This window comes from Geotrypetes seraphini, chromosome 10, assembly GCF_902459505.1.
Source record: "Geotrypetes seraphini chromosome 10, aGeoSer1.1, whole genome shotgun sequence".
NCBI classification, from domain to species: domain Eukaryota; kingdom Metazoa; phylum Chordata; class Amphibia; order Gymnophiona; family Dermophiidae; genus Geotrypetes; species Geotrypetes seraphini.
The window spans coordinates 135,304,172-135,319,763 of record NC_047093.1 but is presented as its reverse complement, the minus strand read 5'-3'; the positions used below and the strand labels follow the sequence as shown (position 1 = coordinate 135,319,763).

Below are 15,592 nucleotides of genomic sequence, written 5' to 3'. Positions count from 1 at the left end.
CCAATTAAGAAAATTAGCTTAGGCGCCTATATCAATCTAGGCACCTAACTTTCCCCCCTTTTTATAAAACTGCAAAAGCGTATTTTAGCGCAAGTCAGAGTGCTATAATGCTCTGCATTGCTTTTGACGCTCATATGAACTCTATGAGTATCAGGAGCAGTTCAGAGCATTCAGCACACCAGCCTGCACTAAAAACCACTATCGCAGTTTTGTAAAAAGGGGGGGTGTTATGCATATTTTATAAAATCAGGGCCCATAAGTCTACTTAGCTTCCTTCTATTTTGGCTTCATCACTCCAGGTATTTATTTCAAACTAAGTAAACTCAACAGCAAGAGGATATGACAAAATGCATTAGATGCTTTTGCAGAGCCAACGTAGGCAACAGGGAGAGAACAAAGTTAAAGTCCTCTGTGCCATTTCCATCCTCGTGCTGTCTTTCAAATTCTCCAGAGTTTGCGTCCCAAATGCCCTCAAAACACACTGAGCCGTTTCTCCCATGTGCTCTTGACGCCATCTTTGGCTGTTTGCAAAATTAAAAGAGCTGATTTTCACGTCAACATGCTTCAGGATCAAATGTTATTCAAACAGAGGCAATATTCAAGTGCTTTTCGTCACCTTCTGTGGCTAAAATCCAGCCTCAAGACCTCATATTTTGTTCTCCGCACATCTGTCAACACTAGAGGTAAGTGCCGAGATTCCCTGGGAAAGAAATGGAAACCAGGGAGAGAAATGTATTCAGTGGCAAGTTGACAATGCAGAAATTAGTGAGAAGTTTTTCCTTTTGGAAAATGGGGGCAATTTTGTTGGGTGGGAAGATTTTCAGGCAATTTTCTGTCGCAACAAATTTGTGCCCACTGGATAAAGCAAAAAAGGAAAAGTGTCAGAAGATGTCTGGCCCCACCCTGTTCCACACCCCCCCCCCCCCCCCACACACAGTTTTTTTTAGTTTCAAGTTTATTAAAAAATTTTAACCTGCTTATCACATTTCTAAGCGGTGTACCTATAAAAAAATTCATAAAATCAGGGATTACAATTCTACTTCAAAAGACTGTTGGATCACATGGCAATATCATACAAACAAGGTGAGACCTAAGGATGAAGGGCAGAAATACAATATTGAATGGGAGAGTAAAACATGAAAGGTTAGTACAAAGAGGAGAGGGGATCCTGGACGTGCTAGTCTAAATTACGGATGAAGAGAAATCGCAAGTCAAACGCGTCTCTAAAACGGAAAGTTTTTTAGATTGGATTTGAAGCGGTCAAGGGAAGATTCTTCTCTTAGGTCAGGGGTGTCCAATGTCGGTCCTCGAGGGCCGCAATCCAGTCAGGTTTTCAGGATTTCCCCAATGAATATGCATGAGATCTATTGGCATGCACTGCTTTCAATGCATATTCATTGGGGAAATCCTGAAAACCCGACTGGATTGCGGCTCTCGAGGACCGACATTGGACACCCCTGTCTTAGGTGAATTGGCATGGAATTCCATCGTTCTGGGGCATTAACCGAGAAGATAGAAGAGCGGGTGGTGTCATATATGATTTGTCGCATTGAGGGGATAGCTAGAAGATGGTGGTTGCTTGAACGGAGAGATCGGCTGGGGGCATAAGGGGGTTAGAAGTGATTGTATTTTACATGTTAGAAGTAGAATTTTATAAGTTAGTAGCTGATTACCCAGCGTTGCCTGGATATTTATTTATCCCAATCTTCCGGTATCGATAGACTTGTATTCAGTGATTACGCCTGGTATAACGGGAAGAATTTGATTGTTTATTTCGTGGACATCTTCATTTTTAGCAGCAAGAATGGCACTCTGTATAAAGAATACGTTTCGTACTCTTTGCGCTGCCGTTGGCGTGGGAGGGTTTGGGGGGTTGGAACCCTCCATTATAGAGTAAACTGAACTTTTTCCCAATTTTTTTAGGAAAAAGTTCAGTTTTCTCTATAATGTGGGGGATTGCACCCCCCCCATGGCAGCGCGAAGAGTATGAAGTAAAGTGGGGGGGTTCCCCACATACACCCCCCGTCGGAGCTCTTTAAAAGTAAGTATTTCCGCGGCGCGCTGGTGTCTTGGGCCGAATTATCTGTGCTGCAATGTCGGTGCGCCGATGGCTCGCGCGCTTTTGCCACGTCACCAAGAATTCAATGCACAATTAGAACTGAGCTAAAGGTATGTTCATCAGGCTTGTTCCTGAAAGGTTACGCAGAGAAAGGAATCATCTACTGACGATGGAACTCATAGGAATGAGAAGTGAGATAGCCCGTTATTAGTAACGGAACAAAGACGCCCCACAGCGGGGATTTGGAAGTACCCGTTAGAGCCGATAGAATTGAAAATGTAATGAATTTTCAAAATAATCAGTCTGCAGAGGCAGGATGAGAGGGGAAGGGAGGGTATTGAGAGGATTAAGGGGAGACAAGAAGGGAAAGTGAGGGGAAATAAGCGTTAGGGAGTGCAAGAAGGGGTGGGTGGAGCTGGGCAGGCTTGGGGGGTGGTTCCAGGGGGTCCGGATTTTACTAAAGTAAAATCTGGTAACCCTAGGGCAGGGGTGTCAAAGTCCGTCCTCGAAAGCCGCAATCCAGTCGGGTTTTCAGGATTTCCCCAATGAATATGCATGAGATCTATTAGCATACAATGAAAGCAGTGCATGCAAATAGATCTCACGCACATTCCTTGGGGAAATCCTGGAAACCCGACTGGATTGCGGCCCTCGAGGAGGGACTTTGCCGCTCCTGCCCTAGGGAGAGTGAGGTGAGGTGGCAGGTAGAAGAGTAGAGAGAGTCCATAACTAGAGTGTTTATCGTCATCAGGAGGAGTGGGGAGAGGGCGTAGGGTTTCGTGATCCGCTAGGAATATGATGAACAGGATCATTTTTTTGTCTTCGTCTGAAATGCATGTATGAGGTAGAAGATCCAATAATGGGGAGGAATTCCCGGCTTGGTAGGATAATAGTTTACAAATATCAAAATTCAATGAAGATAAGAGACATATTTAGAAAAGAACGTCATCAAATAAAAATATTGTATCCAATTGTAATATATATCGAAAATAAATCGAATTCTAAAGTGAATGCTCAGTTCAAAGCACCAAATGAACTCAGACGCAGCGTCATAATCTGGTGTTAGATCAAGACATCATTGCACCCACCTGCCTCCCTATCTCACAATGGGTCCATTAACGCCCAAGATGTTCACAAGCTATTCAAAATATATAATAGACTAGTGTTTAAGCCCATTACATTTGTCACAATAATGGGTGCTAGAATAGCCCCACCTATACCCTGAAGCCACCCATGCCCCGCCTGTACCATGGCTGGATCGTGCCTCAAGTTTCAAGTTTCAAGTTTAATAGATTTTGATTTTTACGCAATATCATATATTTCAATGCGTATTACATGTTTCCAATACATAAAAAGAGAGCAGGGTGAACAAAATAAAATAAGATAAGACATTACATACAAATCATTTTGTTCTATTACAAATTAGTACAAACTGGTACAAATGGGTAATGGGAAGAAATACAATTTATAAAAAAAAAGAAACATGTAAGGTTTGAACACAAAGGATGGGATCATTTAAGAAGAAGTATAGAATGAATTGATTGAGATGCTTTAATCATTTGTAATAAATTCAGTCAGAATATGAGGATATTGTTTAGATGAATTGAACAGTCTATATATTAACAGCCTTTTTTTTTTTTTTTAAGAAAAAAAGGTTTTAAAAAATGCTTACAGTTTCAATTTGATGACCTATTCGTTTAATTCATTGGGGGTCAAGATATTGTGTTTACTTGAATGTTCTATCTACATATTGAATGCACTGATTTCAGTCCCACCACCTCACCTTTCACCATTTCCTTAGTCCTCTGTACCCTTTTGACCCTCATCATGCCCTTTCCTTCTCTCACATTACATTACATTACATTAGGGATTTCTATTCCGCCTGTGCCTTGCGGTTCTAGGCGGATTACATTATGGAAGATATCTGGGCAGTTCCAGTAGAATTACATTTCAGGATAGGAGTATATTACAGTAAGAGTAAAGAGTTATGATACTTCAAGTTCACATAAGATAATACTTATCACAGAAGTTATTACATATAACATAAGATAATGCATTTTGCAGAGGTAATACATGGCAACTCGGTCGTTTAAATCGGGTGTAAAGTAGAAGAGTTACAGTACATTTTAGGTCACAGACAAAGAGATAGTATAGATGGGTGTTTCCGAAGTCGTTGGTTGGGAACTCATTGGGTGGTGGTTAGAGTGATGGGAGATATTTTTTGAACAGTAGTGTTTTTATTTCTTTGCGGAACTCTTTTATGTCTGTTGTTTTGGTCAGTAATTTTGAGATGTCAGAGTCTATTTTAGCTGCCTGTGTCCCCAGGAGGTTGTCGTAGAGTTTCTTACGACAAGTACCGTTGAGTGGTGGATAGGTGAAAAGGTTCTGTGTTCTCCTTCTTCTTGGTGGGTGGTAGTGATGAAAACGATTAATTAGGTAACTGGGTGCCGTGCCATGGGTTACTTTGAAAATGAGACAGTAGAGTTTGAATTGTCACACCCTCTACCATCTCTGACCCTGTTTCACCGTATCCACTGAAACCTGCTCCCTCCTTCCCTACATCATGTCCACGCTTGCCGGCCCGTTTCCTACCACCCAGACAAAAATTATTGGCGTGAAACCCAGTCTGCGGCTGACAGTAACATCTCCGCTGAAGAGTGTTGCTCTCTTCCCCCTCTCGGACTGCTGCTTCTTCACCTGTTTCTCTACTTTTGAGTCCAAAGAGGAGGAAGATGGGTCTGTGGCTCTCTTTTCTTCTTTTCCTCCTCCTCCCGCAGTCTCCGGAACCGCCGCCCTCCAGCCGTTCCTGTCAGCTATGTGGAGTGAGTGCTCGGAGCACGAGAGGGAGAGCGATAGTGGGGCCGGGTTGGGGTGCCACGGAGGTGCGGCGGGGCTTATTTTCAGCGTCGTTGAGGAAGGAGATGTTGGAGAGGGATTTTTGCGTGCAAAGGTTCGAGCCCCCGCTGGCCGCCGCCCAGAACACCTTCAGCTCGCCAGTCCTACGCGGGTACAGCGCCCGGCCCCCCCGCCAGGACTTTGGGGAGAGTCTTCAGCGGCTCGAAGCTGTTGACTTTTTTGCCTCCCCACCCCCCTCCGGCTTCAATGTATCTTTTTTAACAATAAATATGTGGAGGAAATATCTGGAGGTCCGCGAGTGTGGGGCAGTTGTAAGCGTGCATGCGCACTCCTGCCGGCCACGGACATACGGATCACGGAACACGCAGGCAGGAGTGCACATGGGCGCTTAGCATTTTATTATAGTAGATAAAGCTGCTGCTGAGCTTGCAATTGAGGTATTCAATGAGCAGCTTCCGGCAGGGGTTAATTTTGAAAATAATCGTCTTTAAAGTCACTGCTGCTGAAACTAATCCAAGGGTTGAAAAAAACGTGGAAAAAAATCCCATGTAAACCAAAACCAAAAGCAACCAAAAACAATGACCAAAAATTGTGAAATATCCAAAGATCCAAAACTGATTACACAACATCTTAAATCAGTTAATGAGTGGTTGGCCTGTTGCCAATGAGAAACTAAGGGCTCCTTTTACTAAGGCGCGCTAGCGTTTTTTAGCACGCGCTAACCACGCGCTAAACGAAAAATGGAGGCGTTAGTGTTTAGCATGTGTAAAAGGAGCCCTAAAGGAGCCTCAATCTTCCCTGTTCAAATACAACTACGACGTTCAGCAACCCTCAGTTTGATAGCTCTCGTAGGGCTCCTTCTACAAAGGTGCATTGGGGCCTTAACGCACAGAATCGCGCGTGCTAAATGGCCACGCGTGCTAGCCGCTACTGCCTCCTTATAAGCAGGCGGTAACTTTTCAGCGGGCGCGCGCTAGAGCACATGCGAATCCGGTGTGTGCGCTAAAAATGCTTGCGCACCTTTGTAAAAGGAGCTCTTGGTCAGACCTTTTGGTCATTTCCACTATCTTTATTTTCTTATCTACTATTTGCTAATTCTGTTTGTCCTTGGTACTTTAGTTAGATTGTGAGCCTTCGGGACAGTAAGGGAATTTCAAAGTACCCATTCTTTATTTAATTCATCTTATTTTATTGTATCCTTTATTGTATATTTAATTTATATTTCTCTGTAAACCGCTTAGAACTTAATGGATTTAGCGGTATATAAAAAATAACATAACATAACATAACCTATATATATTTTGTCATAAGGGCAAGGATAGCATATATGACTTGAAATGTGTTACACCTGGAGCCACTTCTTAGATAATAGATTTTATTTGTATGAGGAATCACTATTGCCGCACTAGTACCTAACGCCTCCATTGGCGAGGCGTTAGGATTTCAGGCTACCGCGGGGGTTAGCACGTGATGACATGTCCGACGCGCTAACCCCTGCAGCGCGCCTTGATAAAAGGAGCCCTATGTTTCCAAGTTTATTAAATGATTTGATTAATCGCCTACTCTACATTCAAGGCGATGTACAAGATAAAACAAATAATTATAAACATAGGTAAAAAATTATATAAATATAGGTAAAATATTATATAAATGGACAAGATTACAAAAAACAAACACAATTTAAAAAAATTAAGTTGGTACTAATTATATCGAAACAATGGGAAAATTCATTAATGGTTACATTCTATATTAAATTCAAGATACAAAGGTAAAAACATAGGGGGGGAGAAAAACAATAAAAAAATAGATAAAAATAATAAAAGATCATTATTCACTAAAAGCATCATTAAAAAGGAAACTTTTGAGCTTAATCTTAAATTTTTCGAGGTTCTTTTCTTCTCTTATATATATTGGGAGATCATTCCAGGATTGAGGGGCTGTCACCGAAAAAATAGTGAGACGTCTTGTATTAATGATTTTTAACGAGGGAATGGTTAATAGATGTTGATCCTGTGATCTTAATGTTCTAGAAGTGGTATAAGGAATTAAGACCCTATGGATAAAAGCAGAAGTTTGAAAAATAAGAGTTTTAAACGTGAGTAAGCATATCTTAAATAAAATGCGGTGTGCTACAGGAAGCCAATGAGATTCTTGGAGTAAGGGTGTGACGTGGTCAAATTTTTTTGCATTGTGAATTATTTTAATGGCGGCATTCTGCACAAGGAATATGAGCAATAACTACATTCACTACAACTAGTATGCCTTCACTGATGATCAGAATGGGTTTGAATCTGCTTAGCAGAGTTAAAGTAACATGAGCCACTGACGATCGGCATTCCTTGCTCTTTTATATGCTTTTTGAATTATATGGGCTGGATAACTACATTGGCAAAATTTATAAGTCATGATGTTGGCTTGGAGTTTAAATTCGGTGGCTGTCGAACATAAGCGTTTGAGCCTTAAAAATTGCCCATTGGGTATACTGTCCCTCAAACGCTTTGGATGAAAGCTCTTATAGTGAAGCATGGAATTTCTCTCCGTATCTTTCCTATAAATCGTGGACTCAAATTTACCAGCATGAAATGATAACTGAATATCTAAAAAATTCATTTTAAACTTATCAATATTAGCACTGAATTGGAAGTTAGAATCACAGCTGTTAAGATAAACAATGAACTGTGCTAACTCTTCCATGGTGCCCATCCAAACAAATATAATATCGTCAATAAATCTCTTCCAAGTCAATATCCTAGAAAAGTGTTCAGAGCTGTATACATATTTATTTTCAAATTCAACCATAAAAAGGCAAGCTACTGATGGAGCAACTGTCGCCCCCATAACCACACCCTTACACTGTAAATAGTACTTAGAACATAAGAACATAAGAAGCGCCATCTCCGGATCAGACCTTCGGTCCATCAAGTCCGGCGATCCGCACACGCGGAGGCCCTGCTAGGTCTTATTTTATAGCCAACCATATCTTTATATGCCTCTCTCAAGGAGATATGCATCTAGTTTGCTTTTGAAGCCTAGGACTGTCGATTCCGCAATAATCTCCCCTGGGAGAGTATGGTGGCTGTCGAACATAAGCGTTTGAGCCTTAAAAATTGCCCATTGGGTATACTGTCCCTCAAACGCTTTGGATGAAAGCTCTTATAGTGAAGCATGGAATTTCTCTCCGTATCTTTCCTATAAATCGTGGACTCAAATTTACCAGCATGAAATGATAACTGAATATCTAAAAAATTCATTTTAAACTTATCAATATTAGCACTGAATTGGAAGTTAGAATCACAGCTGTTATCATATAGAAAATAATTATGGCCAATAACCAACTGAACCATTAAAGGGTCAAGCTGAATTGTGTCTTTCTAAAACTCTAAAAAAATTCTACTTAGATTAAACTGACAGGAACAAGCCTCAGATTGTGGAGTGATTTTTCCCACATTGGAATTTCTTCCAAGAGAAGAAAGAGTTTTATCTCTTTACTCCTGATGACATCACCGGCTTGAAACCGTCCTCCCTACCATTATTTAAACTATAAATTCAACTAATCAGGTTCATAAAATTTTTAATTTATCGTCAGCCAATTTTGAGTATAGGAGCAACTTTTCAGTTATGTTTTCCCTGTAAATGCTGTATTACCTATCAGAATATATATTTTATGAACCTGATCAGTTGAAATTTTTTCTTGAGGGTAAGGCAGCTGGTTAAGCTCCAATCCCTTCCATGCCTTTTCTATTAACCAGGATGATAATTTAATTTAATCCAACTGTTTGATCTTCTAATTTAATTTGAATGAACATTTCTTGAAAAACCAACTTCCCTTGGAGGTGTAGGATTCTCTCTCTCTAGTTTGTGGACTATGAACTTAGTTAAATTTGTGGAATCTTTGATTTATAATTTATGTTATGTTTCTTCTTAAATGTTTATTTCTATTACATTGTTGTTTAACAATTTGTAAAATTATAAATAAATAAATAAATTTTTTAAAAAAACTATAAATTCATTACATTATTTTATTCAAAATCCATTCATTTATTCTTTATTAATATCTTATTATAAATATCTTATTATCTAATCTACTCTAAATCTTAAACATTTCATCAAATCATTTAAAACCCTTCTAGCTCAATAATATCTCTTATCTGGTTAGGGATTCTTTAGAACAACTATTAAAAAGAACTACAATTCATCTCAACACTTAGAACCGGTAGAAAAAAGTGCTTAAGCTGTTTAAAATACACAGTTGCTTAAAGTGCTTCAAAAAAGTGCTTTAGTGCTGTAAACAATTTTCAGTTGATTTATAATTCATGATGTAATACTTTTCAACACTTCTCAAAAGCTAAAAAGTGCTTGGGCGCCAAAGATAACTCTTAATTGATTTAATACGTCATAAATCTTCAAAAAATCAAAGTACTTAGCTTTTAATTTTTGCTCTTTCTAAAACCGAAGTGGTTGCTTATATTTTTTTCTGTCTTCCGACGAGGCCTGCGTTTCACGGGACAGATTTACACACCCGCTGCATCAGGGATAGACTTTGTAGCAACACTTTTTCATTTTAGCTGTTTCTTTTAGCTTTAGCTAAAAAGAAACAGCTAAAATGAAAAAGTGTTGCTACAAAGACTGTCCCTGACGTAGCGGGTGTGTAAATTTGAAGAGTGGATAACTCTCAAAAACTTGTCAAAGATATATTATGTTAGTCCAATTACAAGGTATCACCTAGAACTTGGTCATTGGCTCTTATTTCCATATATTCTCTAAAGAAAATGTCATCTTTCTTTCACAGGTTCAACATTGAAATTCCCTTACAGAAATGGAAAACCAGACTCTGGTGAAAGAATTTCTTCTGTTGGGATTCTCAAACCTTCCGGAGCTGCAGCTTACTCTCTTCTGTGTGTTTCTTTCACTTTATGTCTCCACGTTGACCGGGAATGTCCTGATTATTATCCTAACCAGGGTCGATCCTCAGCTGGAAATGCCCATGTACTTCTTCCTCAGTTGCCTCTCCTTCCTGGAGATCTGTTACACATCCGTCACCATCCCTAAGATGCTGATAAACTTCCTGGCAAAAACAAACACCATCTCCTTCTTTGAGTGTGCCATTCAGCTCTATTTCTTCATTTCATTGGGAAGTATTGAATGCAGTCTCCTTGCTGTGATGGCTTATGATCGCTATGTGGCAGTGTGCAATCCCTTGGGCTACCCCATTGTCATGAACAAGGCTGTATGTCTACGACTGGTAGTCACTTCCTGGTTGAGTGGCTTCTTTAACTCAACAATCCACACTGTCATGACATTCCGTCTCCCGTTCTGCTCCTCCAAACAGATCCAACAGTTCTTCTGCGACATCCCACCACTGCTGAAACTGGCATGCATAGACACTTTGGCCAATGAGGTAGTGTTGTTTACTGTAGGTGGCTTCTATGGAATGGGCTGCTTCGTACTGACCCTCATTTCATACATTCATATCATCTTGGCCATATTGAAGATTCGCTCTTCGATAAGTAGACACAAGACCTTCTCTACTTGCACTTCCCACCTCATTGTTGTGATCTTGTTCTTTGGAACTTCCTTCTTCATGTACCTACGACCCACCTCAAAGCATTCACTAGATTGGGAGAGTCTGGTCCCTGTGTTCTATGCTGTTGTGACTCCAACACTGAACCCAATCATCTACAGCTTGAGGAACAAGGAGGTGAAGGGGGCCCTGCAAAAAATCATATCCAGAAAAGTGACTTTGTATAGAAAATCTCAGCTTCACAAAGTGAGGTTTGGATGATCAACCCAAGAGTATCAAGCACAATTCTATAATTGAGCACCTCCCTGCACTGTTCCCTCTGAGAGGGAGTCCTCCAACTGCATTGCTACCAGTGGTGGGCAGCGCTTCAATATTGTTTTCAGTCACTAGAAAGAGACAGGTTCTCTAGAGTCCTGCAGAGCTTACTCATCTATCATTATTGAGAACTGGCAGCACTGTAGGTGAAGGACTCCCATTCAGCTTGGAGGAAACAGTGCCCACCTGTATGCGCTACTTTTCACATATAAATGGTACAAAATACCAGTATTTTTACAGGTAAATATACACTTTTGGGTGTATGTGGTAGCAAAGTGACTCAGCACTTTCTGTAAGGATGCATGTAAGTGCCATAGGGTTGGATTCAGTAAATGGTAGGGTTACCATATGTCCAGATTTACCCAAACATAGGATTACCAGACATCTGGATTCCCCCGGACATGTCCTCCTTTTGAGGGTCCGGACGGATTTTCAAAACTCAGCACTTTGGGTTTTGAAAAGCTTCCCACATCGGGACATCAAAGAGTAAGCAGGATTCCAGAACCCTAAATAATGGGAGTATTCCATGCAGAATCCCCAGAGTAGCAACATTCCAAACTATCAATTGAGGGGCAAGCAGTGGCTTCTCTGTCTCAATGGCAGACTATGGACTTTTCCTCCAGGAAATTGTCCAAACCTTTCTTAAAACCAGCTACTCTACCTGCTCTGACCACATCCTCTGGCAAAGCGTTCCAGAGCTTGTACACCACTCAGTTAACTTGAAACTCACTACCTATTTAGACAAGTTTAATATATGACATGATAACCAGTCAGGTTTTCGATCGGGTTTCAGTACCAAAGCAGTCTTGGCTTCCCTGTTAGATTATCTCCACACATTATTTAGTCAGGGTACAAGCGCTTTGATTCTGCAACTTGATTTATTTAAGTAGCGCTTTTGATCTGGTCGACCATACTATTTTAACTGACTGCTTAGAATCTATTGGTATTTCGGGAAATGTCCTGAACTGGTTCCGAGGTTAGGGTACCAAGTGTTCAAGGATGATAAACTCTCTTATCGTTGGGTAAACAAATGCGGGGTTCCTCAAGGCTCACCTTTATCTCCAACCCTGTTTAATATTTACCTTGCATCAATGGGAAACCTCTTGCAAAGTTTAGATCTTAGGTTTTATATTTATGCTGATGACATCACTATAGTCTAACGTGTCTGACATTTTATAGCAACTATTCTGAAACAGATTGAATTAAGAACATAAGAACATAAGAAATGCCTGCACCGGATCAGACCCGGGGTCCATCTAGTCCGGCGTTCCGCACACGCGGAGGCCCAGCCAGGCACACCCTGGCGAATACAATGTCACTCGTATCTCTCAATGTCTTCTGCAAGAAGATGTGCGTCCAATTTTCCCTTAAATCCTAGAATGGTGGTTTCCTCCACCAGCTCTTTCGGGAGAGAGTTCCAGGCGTTCACCACTCGCTGTGTGAAGCAGAACTTTCTGACGTTTGTCCTGGCCGTGTCCCCTCTCAGCTTCAGGCCATGACCTCTGGTCTGAGACTGGGTTACATTTGCCAATGTGAATAATGCTGTTTCTTGTTCACCATCCTTATCCCCTGCTGGTGAGTGAGCTTGCTCCATTATGTCCATCCCTTTTAGCAATTTAAAAGTCTCTATCAGATCCCCTCTCAGTCTTCTCTTCTCAAGGGTGAATAGTCCCAGTTTTCTGAGGCGATCTTTGTAGCTCAAGTTCTCCATACCTTTTACTAGCTTCGTCGCTCTCCTCTGCACCCTCTCCAGTAGTGTTATATCCTTCTTCAGGTATGGAGACCAGTGTTGGACACAGTATTCCAGGTGTGGTCTGACCATTGCTCTATAAAGCGTCATTATGACCTCCCTTGATCTACTCGTGATTCCTTTCTTTATCATGCCTAACATCCTGTTAGCTTTCTTTGCCGCTGCTGCACATTGAGCCGATGGCTTCGGGGTTCTATCTATCAGTACTCCCAGGTCTTTTTCTTGATCGCTCTTCCCCAATGTTATACCTAACAGTTTGTACCCATGCTCCTTGTTTTTACTGCCCAGGTGCATCACTTTGCATTTTTCTACATTAAAACTCATCTGCCAATTTTCTGCCCATCTCTCAAGTTGCTTCAAATCTCTCTGGAGTTCTTCTGGATGATTGATTTTAAATTGAAACTGAACCCTGAAAAAACTAATTTTTTTCTTGCAAATCCTAGTGACAAGATTAAAGAATCAATGATACATGTGAATGGTTGTGACTATCCTATAGAACAGTTCATAAAAATATTGGGAGGGACTTTAGATCGACACCTTACCTTAGAACAACACACAGATTTGTTACTCAGGAAATGTTTCTCAGTTCTTTGGAAACTCCGAACCATTAAGAAATATTTTTATTCAGCTTCCTTTAGTTTGTTAGTTCAGTCATCGATACTGAGTATCCTTGATTATTGTAATATAATCTACCTGGGCGCCTATAAGAAAATCTTCAAAAAAACTAAGAGTGATTCAAAACACTGCTGTCTGACTGATTTTCGGTCTGAAAAAATGGGAGCATGTTACTCCTTATTACCAAAAATTACACTGGCTACCGATTGAGGCTAGAGTTTTATTCAAATTCGCATGTATTTGCTTCAAATCAATCTTCGGTATATCCCCAGGTTACCTTGTTTCCCATTTCTCTTTAAATCACTCCAATAAATCCACACGTAGAGTCCAGTTATTCACATATCCTACTGTCAAATCGTGTCGTTTGAAGAGATTTCTCGAGAAAACTCTCTCTTTCCAGGCAGCCAAAATGAACGCCTGTTTTGGGCAAAATCATGCCAGGAGTCTCATCCTATTATATTTTTAGAAAACTATTAGAGACACAATTATTTGACAAATTTGTAACCCAAGCTTCCTAATTGCTTTTTAAATATAGCATGTATTGTGTGACCCTAGGCAAGTCACTTAATCTTCCAGAGCCCCAGGTACGTTACATAGATTGTGAGCCCACCGGGACAGATAGGGAAAATGCTTGAGTACCTGATTGTAAAACCGCTTAGATAACCTTGATAGGCGGTATATAAAAACCTAATAAACTTGAAACTACATTCTAGAAATTGATGTATCTTTTTGAACTGTATATTCGCTGGATGTTCAGCCTTATCTGCTGTGAACCGCCTAGAACCATTTGTAGTCTGGCGGTATACAAGAATAAATTATTATTATTATTATTAATATCAAAACTTAAATAAACTTGGAAACTTGGAATTTTTGAGACAACCTTCAACTCATAACCCTTCTTTGCCCTGTGCTCACCACCCTAGCCAGCAGCTCAACCATTCCCCACTACCTCTATTCCCTACCCTGTCCGTCTTGATTGTTTAGATTGTAAGCTCACTCGAGCAGGGACCGTCTCTTTTGTGACTCTGTACAGCGCTGTGTACGTCTGGTAGCGCAAGTTCCTATGAGCGTCGGGAGCGGTGTGGAGCATTCAGCGCGGCTCCCTGAACTAATAACCACTACCGCGGTTTTGTATAAGGGGGGATATAAATGAATGATTTTTTCTTGGCTTTTTGGCAGGCAAGCCTGTTTGGGGTTTTTTCATAAGTCTCTGTATATATAGTAAACACAAGAAAAAGTGTCGATTTTTTTCCATGTTTTAATTGTATGTTGAATATTTCTTTGACATTAGTTATTATGAATGTTGTTGTATAACCCGCTCAGAACCGTGGATGTAGTGTTCTATAAAAATTTTTAAATAAATAGATCGCCTGGACATTACACTACCCAACAAGTGGCAGCTGAGCTGGTCCAACAGTAGAAGTGAACTATGAGACTTAAGCCCTAGACCAGCTAGGATATTTAGGAATACACAACGAACCCACTATTTGGAGTAAACACACAATTCCCTACAGGCTGTTAAATCTTGCCTCCTGACAAATTACTAAGGTGCAAACAAAAACCAACTGCAGATGTGTACAAGATGCAGGCAGAATTTATTGTGACAAATATAAATTTATAAAAACCTTTTTACCAAACAAGGGACCCGACACAGTCCGTGTTTCGGACAAACCTTCGTCAGGGGTCCAATATGCAAAAAGTTTGAAAAATATGCCACAAAAAATATAGAATAAAAAATCATAAACCAAAAGGTCCAGGAGTTGGCGATTCTCATTGCATTGGACCTTTTGGTTTATGATTTTTTTATTCTATATTTTTTGTGGCATATTTTTCAAACCTTTTTGCATATTGGACCCCTGACGAAGGTTTGTCCGAAACACGGACCGTGTTGGGTCCCTTGTTTGGTAAAAAGGTTTTTATAAATTTATATTTGTCACAATAAATTCTGCCTGCATATTGTACACATCTGCAGTTGGTTTTTGTTTGTTCCTGGTTGGTTTTTTCTGCAGACAAGGTTGGACCCCCTCCTTCCTTTTTTGTTGCTCTCCAAATTACTAAGGTGCAACAGAGTTAATACAACCTGTTAGTGCAGGAGAGGTTCCTCAGGTGGATGCCCTGCACCTTCAGGAGACAGAAGCCCAACACAGTCAGTATAGCAGAAGTCTCTCAGGTGAAGCCCGGCATAGTAAGCGTAGGAGAGGTAGGGTTACCAGACGTCCGGGAAAACCCAGACAGGTCCTCTTTTTAGAGGAATGTTCGGGTGCCCAGAGGGATTTCTGAATCCCGGCAGTTTGTCTGGGTTTTGGAAGTTACTGAGTAGATAATGACACGGTGACAAAATTCATCACCGTTCCCGTCCCCACGGATAACAGCGGGAAACCATCTTCATGTCATTCTTTAAAGAGAGAGGGAAGAATCAGAGTATGAATGGCCACAAACACTGACCCTCAAGTTTTGCTTTGAAGAATGCTGGTGT

The 15,592-nt window shown here is 40.6% G+C and overlaps 1 protein-coding gene across 1 annotated transcript; it reads left to right on the top strand.

The window, feature by feature from the left end:
• Nucleotides 1-9,731: 9,731 nt before the first annotated feature.
• Nucleotides 9,732-10,697, top strand: LOC117368606 (olfactory receptor 5I1-like). Its single transcript, XM_033962335.1, has one exon. It carries the CDS (start codon nucleotides 9,732-9,734, stop codon nucleotides 10,695-10,697), a length of 966 nt encoding a protein of 321 aa, XP_033818226.1.
• The last annotated feature ends 4,895 nt before the right edge of the window (nucleotides 10,698-15,592 follow it).